General features: G+C 37.0%; 2 protein-coding genes across 2 annotated transcripts in view; one reads left to right on the forward strand and one right to left on the reverse strand.

Moving 5' to 3' along the window:
* Positions 1 to 18,137, reverse strand: part of LOC140135868 (vesicle-associated membrane protein-associated protein A-like) — a 41,503-nt gene that overhangs the window by 8,510 nt on the left and 14,856 nt on the right. The gene's annotated exons all lie outside the window — the stretch shown is intronic.
* On the forward strand, positions 2,940 to 17,761 carry LOC140136388 (zinc finger protein 862-like). The gene is made up of 7 exons (XM_072158113.1): positions 2,940 to 3,022; positions 11,664 to 11,857; positions 12,776 to 12,940; positions 13,350 to 13,614; positions 14,333 to 15,440; positions 16,267 to 16,539; positions 17,113 to 17,761. The coding sequence occupies exons 1-7, from the start codon at positions 2,940 to 2,942 to the stop codon at positions 17,191 to 17,193; spliced, it is 2,169 nt and encodes a 722-aa protein (XP_072014214.1). The 3' UTR covers positions 17,194 to 17,761.

Here is an 18,137-nt window from a genome sequence, read left to right on the forward strand (position 1 = left end):
CTTGAGACCCTTTTAACATGTTTAAGGCGACCAATCCCAAAAGACATTGCATGGATGTAACTATGTTGTCCTTACACTAGTATTCATGAAAGAAGAATTTTTGAGCATGTGTTTACATTTGTACATTTACTATTATTTGGTTTACTTTCTTCATCGGATACTCGACTACTTATTTATACGTAATTCAAGGTTCAAAAGAATTTACCATTTCAGCAGATGATTATTATCTAAACTGAGCTCAAAAAGAAAATACTGTCAATCAAAATGAAATAAAATTACACACAGGATTACTTTATTACTCTACTCAAAACACATGTCAGTAACCAAGCAGTTGTCCAACTGACACAACAGCAAAATGCACTGTCATGGGATAGCTTCCTGGACTTCCTCCACTTTCACAGCCCACATTTGGCACCCAGCACAAAAATCTGTGAGAATGCACACAAGATCCTTGCACAGATGATAAAACTGTGCTGCTTTCTGCTTTTCATACACTTTTTTCATGAAACAGGGCTGGGCTGTGAATGTGGTCCAGGAAGCTGTTCCATGTCAGTGCATTTTGCTGTTGTGTCAGTTGGATAACTGTTTGGTTACTGACATGTGTTAAGAGTAGAGTATTGAAGTAAACCTGTGTGTAATTTTGGTTCAATTTGATGGACAGGATTTCAAGATATGACCTTGTGAAAAGTTTCTTTTTGAGCTCAGTTTACTTCATACAAAGCAAAAATATTGACATGTTTGAAAATTGCACAGTATGCTCTATCAATAACACTGGATTAAACAGGGGTTATATAATGTATGCTTTTACAGAAGGGCTTACAATATGTATTTTTTCCCATACCATAAGGCCCATAACAGTCAATTTTGAGTTTCCTGTCACATAATTTCTGAAAACAAGTGAGGTAACTTTTTCATTATTCATTATTTTTCTGCCTTTCATTATATGACCAACAGGCATGTAAAATGTGTTGTTATTTGCCACTCACTCACTTGAAGATGGATGTTTAGCCCAAATGAGATTCAAAAGTATTAAAAAGAGTCTGCAAGGTTGACAGCAAAATGTATGTTTCGATTTTGATTTTTGCACAAAAAATAAATGGATATTCACCTTTTTTTTTGCAAATATAACCAGTTTTTATCAGTATTTTTTGGAAAATCACAATAATGAATTCAAGTGAGGGTCAGAAAATGAAGTGAGGGCCGGTGACGGGAAACTCAAAATCGACTTTCATTGGCCTAATCTTCAAGAGATGTTTATATTTCCATTTATAAATAACATGTTTTTCAAATTTTGTAAATGTTTTCTTTATTTCTTCCATAACTTTTCAAAGGTTCTTATTTTTTTCTATACCATACCTAAAAAGAAGGAAATTATCAAGTTTATACAACAAAATGTAGGCCTATTATATACCACTGGGATTAACTTATCAAATTGAAATGTAAAACAGCAGGTGACTATAATACTACGTATCTACAAATAGCCAAAATTGGCTGTATGTCATAAGTTAGGTCTAAAGGTTACAACAAAAATGGAGGTGGCCCCTTTAAAATAATAAGTACCTCGTCATCATTTTCCAAGAATACTTTGAAAAAGGATTACAACTGCTAGAGCAATGCCAATGTTGCAATGGAAATTTGACATGGCCTATTTAAATGAAATTTTTTTTACCTTCTGTAGAATTACACAAACACAAATAAAATTCAAATCTATAATTTTACTTAAAATTCTTGGCAGAGGTAATTTTTTATGAAATTTCACTTTCTATAAATTTATCACATTCACTGTATATTGATAAAAGTACATATATGTACATTACATGTAGGCCTTGCAAGATACCAGATACATGTAGGTGAGGTTGAAAAATAAAATTTCTTTTCATAGTTTGAATTTCTAGTTTATAGAAAACAAAATGCAACCTTTTTGTACATACATGTACATGTATAAAACATTAAAAAATATATTAAAAATAAATTCAGACAATAAACTTGTGAATCAATTAATATGAGATCATGACAATATACATGTACATGTTTACAAACTTGTTATTAATTTTAATTAATATTAAAATATGAGACAGCTTCCATACAACAGATGAATTAATATTATAGCATCATCACATTCCAACTAATCTTAAACAATAGCCAAAACACCACTGGTGGAGAATCAATCATAGAAAATATGGGTATTTACTTTCACTGTCTGGACTCCTGAAATCAATCTCTACACAGCCAAAATGGTATCATTCAACAACATAGTTCAAATAACCTAAAACCCGTATTGCCGGCTTTTCTTACAGAGACATTGATTGGTTTAAGGTTAACAACTATTTTAAACTGTTGTGATTTGGTAGTACACAGCACCTTGGGAATGGTAGTGAGCATTTTCCCCCAAATATTGTTCTTGCCCCCCCCACACACTTTTGAGGTAAAAACCCCAAAATCACATAAATTTCCACTTTTTGCGGCAATTTTGCGCAACATTTGCCAATTTTGCCCCCCCTGTAATTCACTTTGCCCTCCCCCCATGCCCCCCTAAGTATAATCCTAGTTAGCCCTACTACATTGTACGCATTCTTACCATATCTCTGATTGGCTTAATATACAGCTCTCGTTCTAATCAATCAAAATAATTCTTACATCGGCCAGTAGTGTCTGTGCGGTTAAAGTCATCATGTATGATCTTATAGTACGGTATGAAATTGGGTAATTTTTTTTTTTTTCAAACCTGATTTTTTGGCACATTTTGTAATTTGTAAAGCAATTTTGACGTGGTAATATGTCCTCCCTAAAACTCCCTGTTTAAAAACGATCAAAATGTAGCATGCATGTTTTTTCACTCATTACTCAGCGTAAAATGGTCAGAAGCCAGGTACTTATTAATATTACTTCATTTTTTGGTAAAGAATAACAAAATTAAAATTTGACAGAAAGCATACATTATGGCTTTAAAGGCCCAAATTGGACATGCTTGTTTCCCAGAGAAACATCAGACACAGACAGCAGGCCAGACCATGGCCAGAGGGTAACATGAGTAGGTTATTTCACCTTGAAAGGATATATGTGACATGATCTGGTCCATGGGGGCCAAAGGAGGCATTTTTGAAAAGTGAGTTACTGTAATTATTACCTTATACATACAATAAGCTGTCATTTACTGAAAACTCCAAAGGTCTAGCATACTTGGTTCTAAAGTTATGAACTTTTCTGATGTCTATTTTCTTATGTATTTTATTGTTGTTTTCTCCATATTTTTTTCCTTTATCTCAGTTTCAAATTTGTCGCCTTTGGCCCCCATGGACCAGATCGTGTCACATATAGTCTTGCAAATATGGACTAACTTTCCCCTGGGCCATCAAATATGCCATGAACTAGTAGGACTACAACTGGTATCTACCGGTCAGTTTATACTCTCATTTTCATATCTGCTGTTTTATTCTGTCATGGCTTTATGAGCTCAAAAGTACTTTTTTTTTTTCTTCTTTTTTTTTTTTTTTGCCCAACACTATTCAAAGGTCATTCTATGAATGTACATTATTTATACAAGCATATTGAGGTCAAAGAACGGAACCTTTAGAGATGAGCATATTGGAGATCATAGCAACAGCTCATTTTCACAAAATCTATTCATATGAAGACTGTTGGTAAACTTATCAGACCACATTCTGTTAAACCCTTATTTTGTGTACAATGTATAGGCCTTGACGCCTTATCATGTCACTTCACATTGGCAAATGTGTGCCTGACAAAACTATGTTGATGTCTTCAGCCTAAAAATAAAGGATCATATCTATGAAAAGTTACCCAATGTTTCCTCTCACTTAACCACTGGTTTCAATCAGTCAGGAAACTGCCGTAAGTGGCGGTTGGATATTGAAAAGTTGCCCAATATTTCTATACAACATTGGTTTCTAAGGAAAACATATTAAAAAAGAAAAAAATCTTCAAAATCACCCAATTGGGCTACAAAACCAAAAGTTTGGCAACACTAATATAAACTTGTGAAACTGATTGCAGCAATGACATAGCATGTAACAAATATAAATAACACACAGCTGATCCAGCTGGAGGTTGATAAAAAGGGCACAGCATGAGCATGTGCTTTTGTAGCATGCTATTTGCTAACAGTGATCTGTCTACCAGACATGGCGGATTGATTGTAAAAATCAACAGCACAGGGCTTAAAATAGATGGGTACTGACTAAGAGCAATATGAAATCCTGCGACATTAATTTTTGTGTGATTTTAACCATTCTGAAAATTTGTTGTAATTTGCAGCATCAAACACTCTACATATATTATAATGCCTAAAATTAGTAACAATTTTCGCTGCCTTTTTAATTCACATATCTAGTAATTCGCAGTATCAAACACTCTACATTACTAATGCCTATAGATCGATTAGTAAAAAAATTGTGCTGCCTTTTTAATTCACAGGTCTGAAAGTAACCCTGAAAAGTGCTATAAAAATGTCCTTCAGAAGTTTCTCCTGGTTCAGCAGCAAATCAAGAGACCAAGAGACACTTTCTTTAATAATAGTGTCTCCTGAATCAGATGCTGTTAAGGCATCTGGAATGAGCGTTCGACAGTATTTTTTTGTGGGACATGAGAGCACATCAGACATATCGAATTGCATTCTGAATACTGAAGAATGTCTTTCTGATATCAAATAATAATAATAATAATTAGCTGGGAGGAAAAGCCGGCGATCAATTGAAAATTTGGACCTTTCAAATTGAAGATATGGATTTTTCCCCCAAAAAGACCTAATTTGTTTTGGTGTTTTAGGAAAAAAAATCCATATCTTCAATACGAAAGGTCAAAATTTTCAATTGATCGTCAGCTTTTCATCCCACCTACATGTATACACTTTAATCATCAGATTTATAATGTTTACTTTGAGTACGGTACTGTTAAAACTTAAATATCAAAAATATCAATTTTTAATCATTTGCCATAAAATGTGTATTACATTGCGAATTTCAAAAAATCAAAATTATTTGATATCAGAAGCACATTTTTCGTATTCAGAATGGAATTCGATATGTCTGATGTCCCACAAAAAATACTGTCAAAACGCTCATTCCAGATCCCTTAAAATGATTAATTTCTTGTAATTAACAGTATACATATTATTATTTTAATGCCTATAAATTAGTAACAATTTTCGCTGCCTTTTTAATTTACATATATCTAGTAATTCGCAGTATCAAACACTCTACATATTATTATAATGCCTTTAAATTAATAATAATTTTCGCTGCTTTTTTAATTCACATCTAGTAATTCGCAGTATCAAACGCTCTACATATTATTATAATGCCTACAAATTAGTCATAATTTTCGCTGCCTTTTTAATTCACATCTAGTAATTCGCAGTATCAAACACTCTACATATTATTATTATGCCTATAAATTAGTAATAATTTTCGCTGCCTTTTTAATTCACATTTCTAGTCATTCACAGTATCAAACACTCTACATATTATTATTAGTACTGCTTAAGACACGGTTTCAGATTTGAAGCAGGTTTGACTGCCAAAAATGGCAAAATATAAAGTTTCAAAAAATATTGTTTTAAATATGTTTTCTAGACTGAAATTTTGTGCAGATTTCATTTCTGAAGTCAGAAATGCACAATCTGTCATTGTTTTCCTGATATGAGCATTATAGTAGAGGCATATGCTTTTGACGGAAATAAAAAATATGAGATCCATAAGTGACAACATCATCACATCATATTTGAACTCTATTGGCACACTTATAAAGGCTCTGCAAGGCTCACATCATGTTGTAGTGCAAGTCTGACATCTGATTGGTGCACACACATTGAATATAGGTCACATGATTGTGCAATATTACAGGTACTAATTGTTCCCGATTTTGCTCAAAAATGGGGTGGCGAGTCAATTTGATAAAAAAATTAGAACTCAAAAAATATGCATTTTAGCACAAGTTTGATACTATATCCCTGTAGTACTGTATCATGGGAATAACTGATTAGTTTTTCTGAAGTCAGAAATGCAAAATCTGTCATTGTTTTCCTGATATGAGCATTACAGTAGAGGCATATGCTTTTGCGGAAATAAAAATATGAGATCCATAAGTGACAACATCATCACAACATATTTGAACTCTATTGGCACACTTATAAAGGCTCTGCAAGGCTCACATCATGTTGTAGTGCAAGTCTGACATCTGATTGGTGCACACACATTGAATATAGGTCACATGATTGCATAATATTACAGGTACTAATTGTTTCGATTTTGCTCAAAAATGGGGTGGCGAGTCAATTTGATAAAAAATTAGAACTCAAAAATATGCATTTTAGCACAAGTTTGGTACTATATACCTGTAGTACTGTATCATGGGAATAACTGATTAGTTTTTTAAACATGTCGCCTCATATTTTTTTTTGTTGTGATTTTTGAAATGCCAAATTTTACGTAATTTACAGATGTCACAAATTGATAAAAAATTAGAAAAGAAAATTGAGAAGGAATGGAAAGATATTAATGTTATACCCAAGTAGGAACTTATACTGTGCATAACTGATTAGTTTTTCAAGCCTATAGCTCTTGTAGTTCTCTTGTAATCCCGATTTTTATAAATGGCGGGAATTTTTACACACATCAAAATTTTAAGGGGTAGGGGAAACATTTTTACATTTTGCAAGTGTTTCCCTTAGTTAAAATGAACAAAGTGAGGTATCAAATGAAAGCCCATTCAATACTGCATAGACTGGTAGGTCAACCATCACTGTAACACCTTCCTATCAAGAGTTATGATTTTTCAAATCAATTGTTTTGCCGAAAACGGCTTATTTTGGCATGTCAATTGTCACGAGGCATGTCATATTTGAATGATTCTGGCGCGCAAATGTTTAAGTCAATCACAAAACAAATACCTGAATCCATCAAATAGTACCCTCAGCTGATATGTTAACATTTTAAAGGGCCATATCTATGTATATTGTAGACTCTATGAGTATACAAAGTTGGCATGTGAAAATTTTTGTCACCCAAAAAGTGTGTTTTTCGGGCAAAATCGCCACAAATCAACATTTTGTAGCAAAACGATGTACGATGCACGCTTTTGACCAAAAATCATGTTCTACAAACAATTTTACCCTAGAAAAGACACCTTAGAAATTAAACATAGCTATTTTCACTCTGGGGTGAATTTTTACACACTTTGGCAGTGAAACCTGCTTCAAATCTGAGACCATGTCTTAATTAGTAAAACTTTTCGCTGCCTTTTTAATTCACATTTCTGAAATTAACCCTGAAAAGAATTAAAATTAAATCTCCTGGTTCAGCAGCAAATCAAGAGACCAAGAGACACTTTCTTTGAAATAGTGTCTCCTGGTTCAAATGCTCTTACTTCAAGCCCTGCTGCACATGAATGAATAAAAAAAAATGCAGAAGGTGTCAAGCTGTAAGTGATATTGACCACTAATGAGTCAACTAATTGATTTCAGGTTATAATCACTGCATGTTGGATTACCAACGTCATTAATTAACAAAATTAACTATCACAGATTCAGTGCCACTAGTTTACTAGCACTGCTTTACTTAATGCAATAGAATGTGTCCATGTCAGTATGCGCAATTCATTTTAACACTTCAAAATTACATCTACATATTTTTAATTACTACTGTACATGTATGTATATACGGTTTTATTTTTGTCCTGAAAGGTTTTTTGGTTTCTATTCTAAATTTGCAGTTTGAAACATACTAACACCCAAGGTCTTAGCTAGCGATACGTCCACCCGTCTTCAAGACGGGTAATTAAAAAAGTGGACGGATAGAAAAATTCTCAAGCCGTCTAAAAGACGGGCAGTTTCACAACCAAAGAAAAATAAAATAAAGGCTTTCACAAATGATACAACAAACGCCGTATGTTATGTCTCCGCTTCATAAAAATTTCATTGTCAACCAATTTATATAAGAAACCCAAAACATCGTTTTAATGCAGTCCTATTAATATTTTTTTTTTCGCTAAAACGTCGATGAAATCCCTGGGAAAGTTATTTTTACCAGGGTTTGCGGTTACATATCACTCCCAAATTATCAGCGTCATCGTGCATTGGGCGGAGATGATGGGCACAGATACGGCAACATTCCACATTATTTTCGACTGCACAAAAGCACCCAGAAATCCGCCCCTTCCACGAAGATTTCGTAGTGTTACGCTATGTTTACGCCCAGTTTGGGCGCATGCAGCAAAGATTTTCGTGAAGTTCCTGGGAACCACTGATGCGATTAATGGCGAGGATTTAATGATGAAGCGGCAACAGCAGTCAATATTATCGTTCCTCTCCAAGTAAGTGTTAATTATTTCGATATAAAATAAAAATTTCGGAATAAATAAATAAAGTCTGCGTAGGCCTGTATCGTAAAAGGTAACATGGTGATGATCTCATTTAATATACGCAGTTTATCTGGCCCAAGACTTCGTTTCAAATTCAAGGGCCAGATAGAGATGGGGGTGTGTGGGGCTGAGTTGAGACGAATAAATACAATCGTAGGTGGGGGTGGGGGTGGGTGCTGCAGAAAAAATTCTGTAGGAGGTCATCTTCATTTGTTGTCACATTTGTACATTGCTTAATTATAATTTGCCATATGCCTGCAATCTTGTGTGCAGTCAAGATGCTCAACGTATTAAACAAACTGACGAGTCCATCATGCATGCATGGGTGGCCATTGCACCGGTAGGTCGTAGGCCTACTTGTATTTTTGCAAGTATGTCAAGATGGATACAGGGTCATCATGCATCTAGTGATTTATTAATATGATGCTTACAAATTGCACGCTTTATAAATTTCCCGAATCTCAACAGTATTGTATCACTTTTAAGCGTGTTATTGTAAAATGTGCACTTGAAAAATAAAAGAGGCGCGTCGACTATTGAAACAACAACTTACAGTGTGTTTCCGCATACCCCTCTGACTTTCGATGTTGTTTCATCATCATGATCATGGCCAAACTTAAACTTATCATAAATCATCTATGCTTGAATCAATAGATAGCGCATGCATCGATACTCTGTCTTTATCGCGCCCAAATCGGGTGTTAACATCAAAACACACTTCAATAATCGTGAAATGGGCGGAGATGGGCACGCATTTAGAGGCAACACTGTCCAGATCGTAATGCACCCAAATCTCCGCCCAATATCACTATCTCTTACGACTGTACAGGTTGTTCACACCCAATTTGGGCGCAAATCGCGCAATTGTTGGTTTTGAAGGGGATTTTTATTTTTATTGCGACGCATGTACAGTGCCAATCCTCTCTTTGCTCTAATGTATACTGCAAAACTATTCACGATGAAAAATAACGGGGGCCACCGCCCACACGATTGCAATCATGCCATGTGTGCTCGCTGATTTCTAGCAACTGCGCAGTGGCTCACGTAAACTTTGTGAATATTATAATGGATTTCTGTTTCTTTTATACATGTTCCAATGCCATGGATAATGATGGATTTTAATATTATAAAGTATTATCATGATTTATCAGACTGGTTTTAAATATTCGTAATGTTGTAAGGATTTAGCCAGAGCCGTAGCAAGGGGAGGGGGGGGCGACAAAAAATAGGTTTTTTTATGCCTTTTTGGTCCAAAAATGTCTAAAGCCGTAGCAAAGGGAGGGGGGCCCGAGGAGGGGGTGCGACAAAAATAGGTTTTTTTAATGCCTTTTTGGTCCAAAAATGTCCAAATCCGCCCAGTTCAAAAATGTCCAAATTTTGAAAAAGGGTTCCCTTTTTGCTGAACCATGAAATGGTATCAGCCTATAGGTCTATAAGTGTAATACCGTAAAATGGGGTAACTTCGGTCAGCGGGGTAACTTTGGACGGTCAAATATATTTTTTTAAATGGTCATATTTTCATACAGCAAAATTGTTTTTAGTCATATTTGGTGTCAATTTGTTAAGAAATATATTAGGAAGAAATAATAGTCGCTCATGTCCAATTTTCTCGAAATTTACGAAAAAATCTAGAATAAAAAAAAAAAATGAGCATTTTTTTACATTTTTTACAGGAAAAATAAAAATCGATATTTATGAGCATGGATGTGTGCTTGATTAATTTTGCAAGGGTTCAAATGTCACAAAAAATAACAACTTGCTCATATACAGCAAAGATCAATTTTTTTTAATTTCTTTTTCTTCATGGGATGTAGGCCTAATACTCTGACCAAAGTTGCCCCAAATGCGGGGTAACTTTGGTCAGGCTATTTTTAACCCCTTACAAAATTATTTGAAAATCTTTTTCAACTTCAAGGTGTAGAAGAGAACCCTAATGTCATAAAACAGATGTATTTAGAAATAGAACTGGTTTTGTTTGGAAGCAGTGGTTTAAAAACTCTGAAAAGTGCCCAAAGTTACCCCATTTTACGGTACTTTACTTTCTGACTAAACCATTTGGTCTGAAATGGACATATCTCTAAAAGTCTAAATGCGACGAAGGTATGATCCCATGAGTGGTGTCATAATACATGAAGATGAGGAAAACATAAAGAATATAATACAAATATTTCCCCACCGGGGGTAACACTCTTCATAAGATCTGGGTCAATATTCATATTTTGGGTCCTTTGTGTCAAATGAAAGAGAATAAAGTACCGGTAAGAAATATAATAAAAATCATTTCCCCACCAGGGATGACACTCACTCCTCATTAGACCTGGGTCAACATTCATGTTTTGAATCCTTGTCATATCTTAAAATGCCAAGAAGGTATGATCCCCAAAATTTTGTCAAATGAGAGAGAAAGAAGAAAAGAATGTAGGCTACATGTATTAAATTCATGTTGACACCCCTCAGAAAACCAGGGTCAATATTTTAGACCCTTTTTAAAAAATCCGTAGAAGCTATGACCCGCCCAATGTCAAATGAAAGAGAAAAGAGTAAAAATATAGGCTAATCCAAATAATTTCCCCACCGGGGTGCTACTCCTCATAAGACTCTGGTAAATATTCCTATTTCGGGTCTCTATCTCGAAATGCCAAGAAGTGACCCCTGGGTGACAGTGGTATACCACAATATACTGCCGAAGCCACTTGGTTCAGCTATGGTGCGGTAACCGCTCTAGTTTAAAATCAGCACCCCCCCCCTCAAAAAAAAACCCCAACAACCTGACTACGGGCCTGGAATTAGCGCATTTTTTTGCCGATGTAATATAAACGTTGCAAGGTAAATGGATGGGGTTTTAGTCAAATCTTCTCCTGTTTAGAGTGAAATAAATATGCCTCAGACCCTGACCCTGAATAGGGGTATATAAAAATTTAATCATATTAGCATACATCCCCGGGTAGGCCTATGCATCGTTTACCCATTTCAAAATGTTACAAAAAGTGGATCATCCATCATAAGATTACATTGTAAAGGCCTAAAGGAGGGGTCTTGCTTACGACTGAGTCCTCCCCCGGGAGTCCTCGATCGACAACTTCAATAAGGCATAGTGATACAATTTTTTTTTTAAATAGGCCTACAAATGTTTGTGTAGGCCTATGCCCTATTATTTCAATTCTCAGTCAGTGTGAAAAATTACAAAATTATACTGTATCCCGCTACCAAAACTTTGATGATAGCAAGTTTGGTGTCAATACATTATTTTATTTGTAACAATTTTATATACATATATTTCATAACAGGCGTCGAAATCAAGGTGAAGACGCAAGTGATGACACTGACCAAGTAGATCGAGACCCCGCGCCCGCCGAGCCTGAGTATGCCGAGTCGGACCGTGATGCTGATGCGGAAGCGGTTCAAATTGATCCAGATCCGTTCAACATTTTGCAACAAGCGCCAACATCCACATCACGACCTAGATCTATACCTATACAGGGTGAGTCAAGTTTGGTTTTCTCATATTTTTTTTTGTTCAGGCAATCAATAACCCAATTTCGTTCAACCATTTTTGCACGTGTATGCGCCGTGGAAGTGGCGTAATAATCGGATTAACTACCATAGCAATAGATGAATACAATACCGCTCTTTTCAAAGATACCAATCTTACTGGTGCGAATGATCAGCCTTTCTTTGACATCTATGGTTCAATGCATAGGTACCGCGTGAACGTTGTAGTGCAGGGCGATATATTCAGAATTGTATTCATCTATTGCTATGGTAGATTAATTACGTCACTTCTACGGCGAATACGCAGATGCTACAATTGTTAAAGCGGAAATTTGTGCTTTGCCCACTGGTTGATTGAATGCTCTTATTGTTGATGGCGAGGAGGACTATAGAATGCATAATCCATATAATATTTCTGTATTACAAGAGTTGGTTAACGAACGTCACGACGGATAGATATTCTTTACAAAAAAAGAAGAAAACTAAAATACTACTTTGACCATTATTTGTTTCTGCATATTTTGATACCTCTCTCTATTCAATACGACTTTAATTAATCGAGTTAAGGCTAATTAAATAATCTCAGGTGCAAGACAAAAAAATTGCAAAAAGTTATGAAATTCATACTTTTCTTTTCAAACGGGATCATTACAGCGTGCCAATTGAAGAGTTCGTGCACTGTAAACATAGCTACAGTTTCTGTAACTTCACATTGTCTGATTCAAGTGGGCCTAAAAGTGACTAAACAAAGACCAATTATTGTGAGGTACCTAAATGTGCAGAAAAGAATAACGCATCAAAGAACTATTTGCACAAGGGATTTCATAAAGATTTCTTGACAGAGTTATTGGTTGAGTATATTTATTTATTTTTGTTCGGGGTACCTTCATTTTGATTATCCCTGTAGAAAATGACATTTCATCTAGTGATGACGATGATGATGATGATGAGCTGGAACCACAACCTACAGCACTCTCAGGTCCTAGTGGTAAAGCGTCCACCACAGCCCTCCCTGGTCCTGGTGGTAGAACATCCACCACCGCATCACGATCTAGATCTAGACCTATACATGGTGAGTCAATTATGATTTCTTTTCTTTTTTTAAATTTGTATCAGGCAATAAATTTCATTCAACCAACTGTTCATGATGTGTAGCTGATTGTTACAGCGGAAAGTGCTTTATCCACTGGTTAATTGAATGTTCTTATTGTTCATGACGGCAAGATAGACTATTATAGGCCTATGCATTTTTGTATTACAGGAATTGGAACACGACCGTCACGACGCGACGTAATCTTAATTTGGGTTTTTATCTCCGAACCGAAAAGGTCAACTGTGATGATATTTGAACTGGCGATGAACAACAGTATACTTAGTAGGTCTACGTCTGGGTCTGCGGGGTCTACGTGTTAATAAAGTTATTGTGACATGTTAAATATTTATTTTTGTTCGGGGAACCTTTATTTTGATTATCCCTGTAGGAAATGACATTTCATCTTCAAGTGATGAGGAGGAGGTAGAAGCACTCCCTGGCTCCAGTGCTAGAACATCCACTACCGCACCGGCAAGTGCCAATACCGTTCGTAATCGTGGTAAAAAGCAGACAAAGAAGTTCTCGCATCAGTGGTTGGGGGACTTCGCATGGCTGGAATATGATCGGCAACTAAACTTGATGAAGTGCAGCCTCTGTAGAAGGCGCAATCCAACAGCAAATGACGCCTTTATAAGAGGGACCAACAATTTCAGGTAAACATGTCATAAAAAGAGTATACTGAAAATATAAAATTACTATGGGGATATACTGTTTCAGGGTTAGCGGTGACCTGCCGAGTCCAGGGGTCCAAATTGGCAAATAAAGGGGTCCAGGCATCTAATTCTACACAGACGCACAAAATTAAGGGGTCCAAATCACGGGGACCTGCCAAATCAAGGAGTCTTGGACCCCAAGACCCCTTAAAACGCTACCCCTGTAATGTTTATACTAGATACGTAATAACAATAAAATTGTATGATATTACATGACAAAATAATATACGACACATTGCAATATTATACTGACGCTATTTAGGGTTTTACTTGTCCTTTCTATTTTAACTTGAATAATTTGGGTAGTGGTATTTACAGTGGAAACTATTTATTATAACAAAATTGCATGGACAGAAAAATTATAATAGAAAGTATGTCCAAAGTTCGTTATAAGGGTTGTAAAAGAAAGTTACAAATCGGAAAATACCATATTTATAACAGGCTTCTTCAGATTTCATCATAAAGAGGTTTCCTGTATTTTGAAGACTCTTATGACAATCTTTAATCATGTTGAAGGTCAGGTTGGACTTGCGCCTTACAGTGAGTACTTGAGTTTTACCCCGTTATTGAACAGATGTTATAGTTTTTAACTATTCTAACTACAACAATTTATCTGCCTTTTACATGTTTTAAAGTGTTTTGTAATAATTATTTTCAGAATTAAAACTATCCGAGACCATATTAGTAGCAAAGGGCACAGAATAGCAGAGGCTGGAGAGGCTAATAATCAACCTCGGCTAAATGCTGCTGCTGCCGCTATGGAGGAAAGACGAAATGCATCCTTCACGTGCGCACTAGAATGCGCGTACTTCTGCGCATCAGAGGAAATCTCCAACTCAAAGTATGGGAGTTTGGTTACCTTCCTACGTCATCGTGGTGACACCGACGCAAGATATCTTAGAAGGGGCGACAATGCCACCTACACTAGCCCCACTATATTCAACCAATTGTTGGAGAGTATTAGTGGAGTGGTCATAGATGACCTGAAGGGTGAACTGAGGGGAGCTGGGACACCGCGCGGTTCACCAGCACCGTTCGTGGCTGTTGGTGTGGACGAGTCCACCGACCGGTCACAGGAGAAGCATGTGGTCGTTGTAGTCAGGTATGTGTCCTCTACAGGTAAGCTGACTACAATGTACCTGGGAATGGAGGCGATTCCTGATGGCCGGTCGGGGACAGTAATGGCTGCACTGGAGACCGTCCTGGGGGAATTTGGAGTCCCATGGAGCCGAGTGGTGGGTCTTGGAAGTGACGGAGCTGCAGTGATGACAGGGGAGCTCACCGGCCTCACAGCAAGAGTTCATCTCAAGAATCCGTTTTGTATTGCGGTACATTGTGTCTGTCACAGACTGAATTTGGCCGTTTCCCAGGCTTGCACACGCGTCCCAGACATGCAGGCCATTGAAAGGATCGTGTCTGCCATCTATAATTTCGTGCAGATTAACCCCAACAGGCTGACCAGACTCAAGGAGTTAGCATCGGTCCTTGAGTTGGATGTCGTCAAATTCAAACGGCACTACGACATACGATGGCTGTCACTCCAAGAGTCAGTATCAGCCATCATAACCAATTACAGGTCGCTGATGACGCTGCTAGACCAAGAGAATGCGCAAGAGGAGCCGGTGGCGGTTGGCTTGTACAAGCAGCTCAAGTCATACAATTTCGTCGCGCTGTTACATCTGGCAGCCGACGTTCTTGGTGAGACAAACAATCTGAGCAAGCAGTTCCAGTTCCGAGACATATCGTTCGAGTGCATTGGTGAAAAGGTATTAAATGGAGCATTAGATTTACAAAACACGACATGAAAACGAGATTTTGGCGTTTTAAACCGATGTTTTTTGACATAATGCTACTTGATCACGTAAATTTGTAAACCTAATGCTCTGTGACATTTTGTTTTATAAAGGGATCGAGAACGCACATTTAAATTAAATGCTTATATTATTTTTAGTAGAAATTAATTGGAAAAATCCTTATTGATATTAATGTTGATGAAGATATAATAATAAGCGACATAAAGCAGCTAAAGTCCTACAACTTTGTTGCTCTTCTGCATCTCACGTCAGACGTGCTTGGAGAAACCAATCTTCTGAGCAAGCTGTTCCAGTTCAGGGACATATCATTTGACAGTATCGGTGAAAAGGTATTTTATTCATATTATAAAACGGATTTTTTTTTGCGGGGTAAACTTTCGCGCTTTTCGCTATAAACAGACAGCAGTGAAAAACTAAAAATACCCTATACTTCCATTGTTCGGTATAATCGGCAATGTCGTATATGATACAGCGCATCATTTTGTTATAATACTTCTCAAAATATGCTCAGAAAGTACAAATTCGCAACAACAAAATATAACCCCGTAAAAATAACCCATTAAAACAACTAGGCACACATAAACGGGCTAAGGATAAATTCAACAGTATTACTATTAAAGCAATGGCATCCAATAGTTCTTCAGTGCACAGGTCTCATAATGAAAGACTCCAACCCTCCTTACAATGATCTTATCTTATGTGACGATGCTTGCAATATTTCAGTATTCTAAGTTGCTATTAAATCCATTATAAATTGCTATTATTGCATACTTTATAGATTGCTAACTGCAAGGCCAATCTGCGATTGATGCTTGCCAATCCCGGGACGCATTTGACACTCATGATGAACCAATTTGAGACTACAGATGGTCGTTATTGTGGTGTGAAGTTGGAGGTTGCACACCGACGGAGAGGCCGCCAGGAAGCCCAGGATATGGACCAATCTGACCAACGCGCAACTTTCCGAAAGAACAGGGAAGACATCATCTCCAATTTGCTTCAAAACCTGGATGCCAGGTTCCCTCAAGTTGAATTGCTTTCAGCTATGCAGGTAATTATATTATTTTCCCTGACTCCCTGTATCACAGTCATCGACGTCCTACTTGTTACGTACGTCATTAAATTAACTGGATCACGATTCAATCGCACTTTTTTCAGTTTCACACCAATACCCGGCACCGATATCCATGATCATGATGATATCGGCGTGATCCAGTTACGTGGAGGCCTACGGTACTATTAACTTCGCTGGCGAATTCAGTGTGTTTGGGTCATGATACATACAGAGAGTAGATATCTCAGTGTGGGTGGGTCCTTGAAGAACTGAAACTACAAAACTTGCATTACAAATAAGATCAATAAGTGTTTGATTTCTCGAGTTTTCTGACGAGGACGTGACGGTGAAGGAGGTACTACGATCAAAAAGGTTGATGACAACATTCGATTGAATGGACCGTACTGCGCTATGATTACGGTGAAGGACATCGGTTCATATCCTTTGTTTGGAGCCAATCAATAATTTCACGCACAACTTCTGTTCACGTCCGCATGAGAAACCCTAGTGCTGTAGAGCATGGACAATCGATTCTTAATAATTAATGAATGAATGTACTGCTTTTTACAGATTTTTGACCCCGCGTCATACCTATTTGACCGTGAAGACCAGCTCTCTTTCTGGGGGCCAACCACCTCACCACACTGCTGAACCACTATGGGGAGAGGAAAACCAACACGGATGGAAGGGTGTTCGACGCATTAGTAAATAGAGAGCTGTGCATGGGGGAATTCCTACCATTCAAACGGGAGGTTTATAACCTCAGATATGATCATGAGGGCAATGTCCTTCGACCATCTCAGTTGATGGAAGCATTGTTTGGTGGGAGGAAGGTGGCCAACAGACAAATATACAGAGGTAAAGTAATAAACATTCAGCAACGATTTAATTGAAATCCTGGGATTGAAATGAATGCAATCTTGCACATACACAAGCGCAATTAGCGTATGTCATGTTCATGTATTGATATGATGCGATATGCGTGGCACGCAGGACCTGTCGCAGGATGACGTAAGCAACGGAAATTGTGAGCTGATAATTTGTTTATTTTTTATCAATCTTATCTTTTTTATTAATCGATCTTTTAGAGGTTTAATACTGAAAATGATTTTGATGTAGTGCAAACCGGTAGTGAAAATGACAAAAACCAGTGTATAGGCATAGATACTAAAATCTATGGTATAGGCCTACGCACCCTTCACTACCGGAACAATGTACGACCCCGATGGGAAACATTAAAAGTAAGTGCTTTGATTTCTGTCATCTGCACGTCAGTCATGTAATTCAACCTCGTACATAAACATCATCAAACCATCGTTGTTATTACTTATTTTATTATTCAGGCATTAAAAAAATAATATCAAAATGAAAAGTGAAATAAAAAATATCATTGGCGACCCAGAATTGCTCACCCGTAATTAAACTGACCAAACCAGCGCGTCATAGATAATACGCGAATGTTAAATCCGCTGCCATTGGTTCATTGCCTCATGAATATTAATACTGTTTATTGAAACAATTCTTTCCTTCTTTTGCAGAGCTCTTCAAGTTGTTCACTTTGTGCCTTTGTGTTCTGGTTGGCAATGCCGAGGCGG

Source organism: Amphiura filiformis, chromosome 16 (assembly GCF_039555335.1).
Source record: "Amphiura filiformis chromosome 16, Afil_fr2py, whole genome shotgun sequence".
Classification (NCBI taxonomy): Eukaryota; Metazoa; Echinodermata; class Ophiuroidea; order Amphilepidida; family Amphiuridae; genus Amphiura; species Amphiura filiformis.

Coding starts and splice junctions, on each gene's coding strand:
- LOC140136388 (XM_072158113.1), top strand. CDS start 2,940: ATGGCTTTAAAGGCCCAAATTGGACATGCTTGTTTCCCAGAGAAACAT. Junction 13,615..14,332: donor AGAGGGACCAACAATTTCAG/GTAAACATGTCA, acceptor AATTATTTTCAG/AATTAAAACTATCCGAGACC. Junction 15,441..16,266: donor TCGAGTGCATTGGTGAAAAG/GTATTAAATGGA, acceptor CATACTTTATAG/ATTGCTAACTGCAAGGCCAA.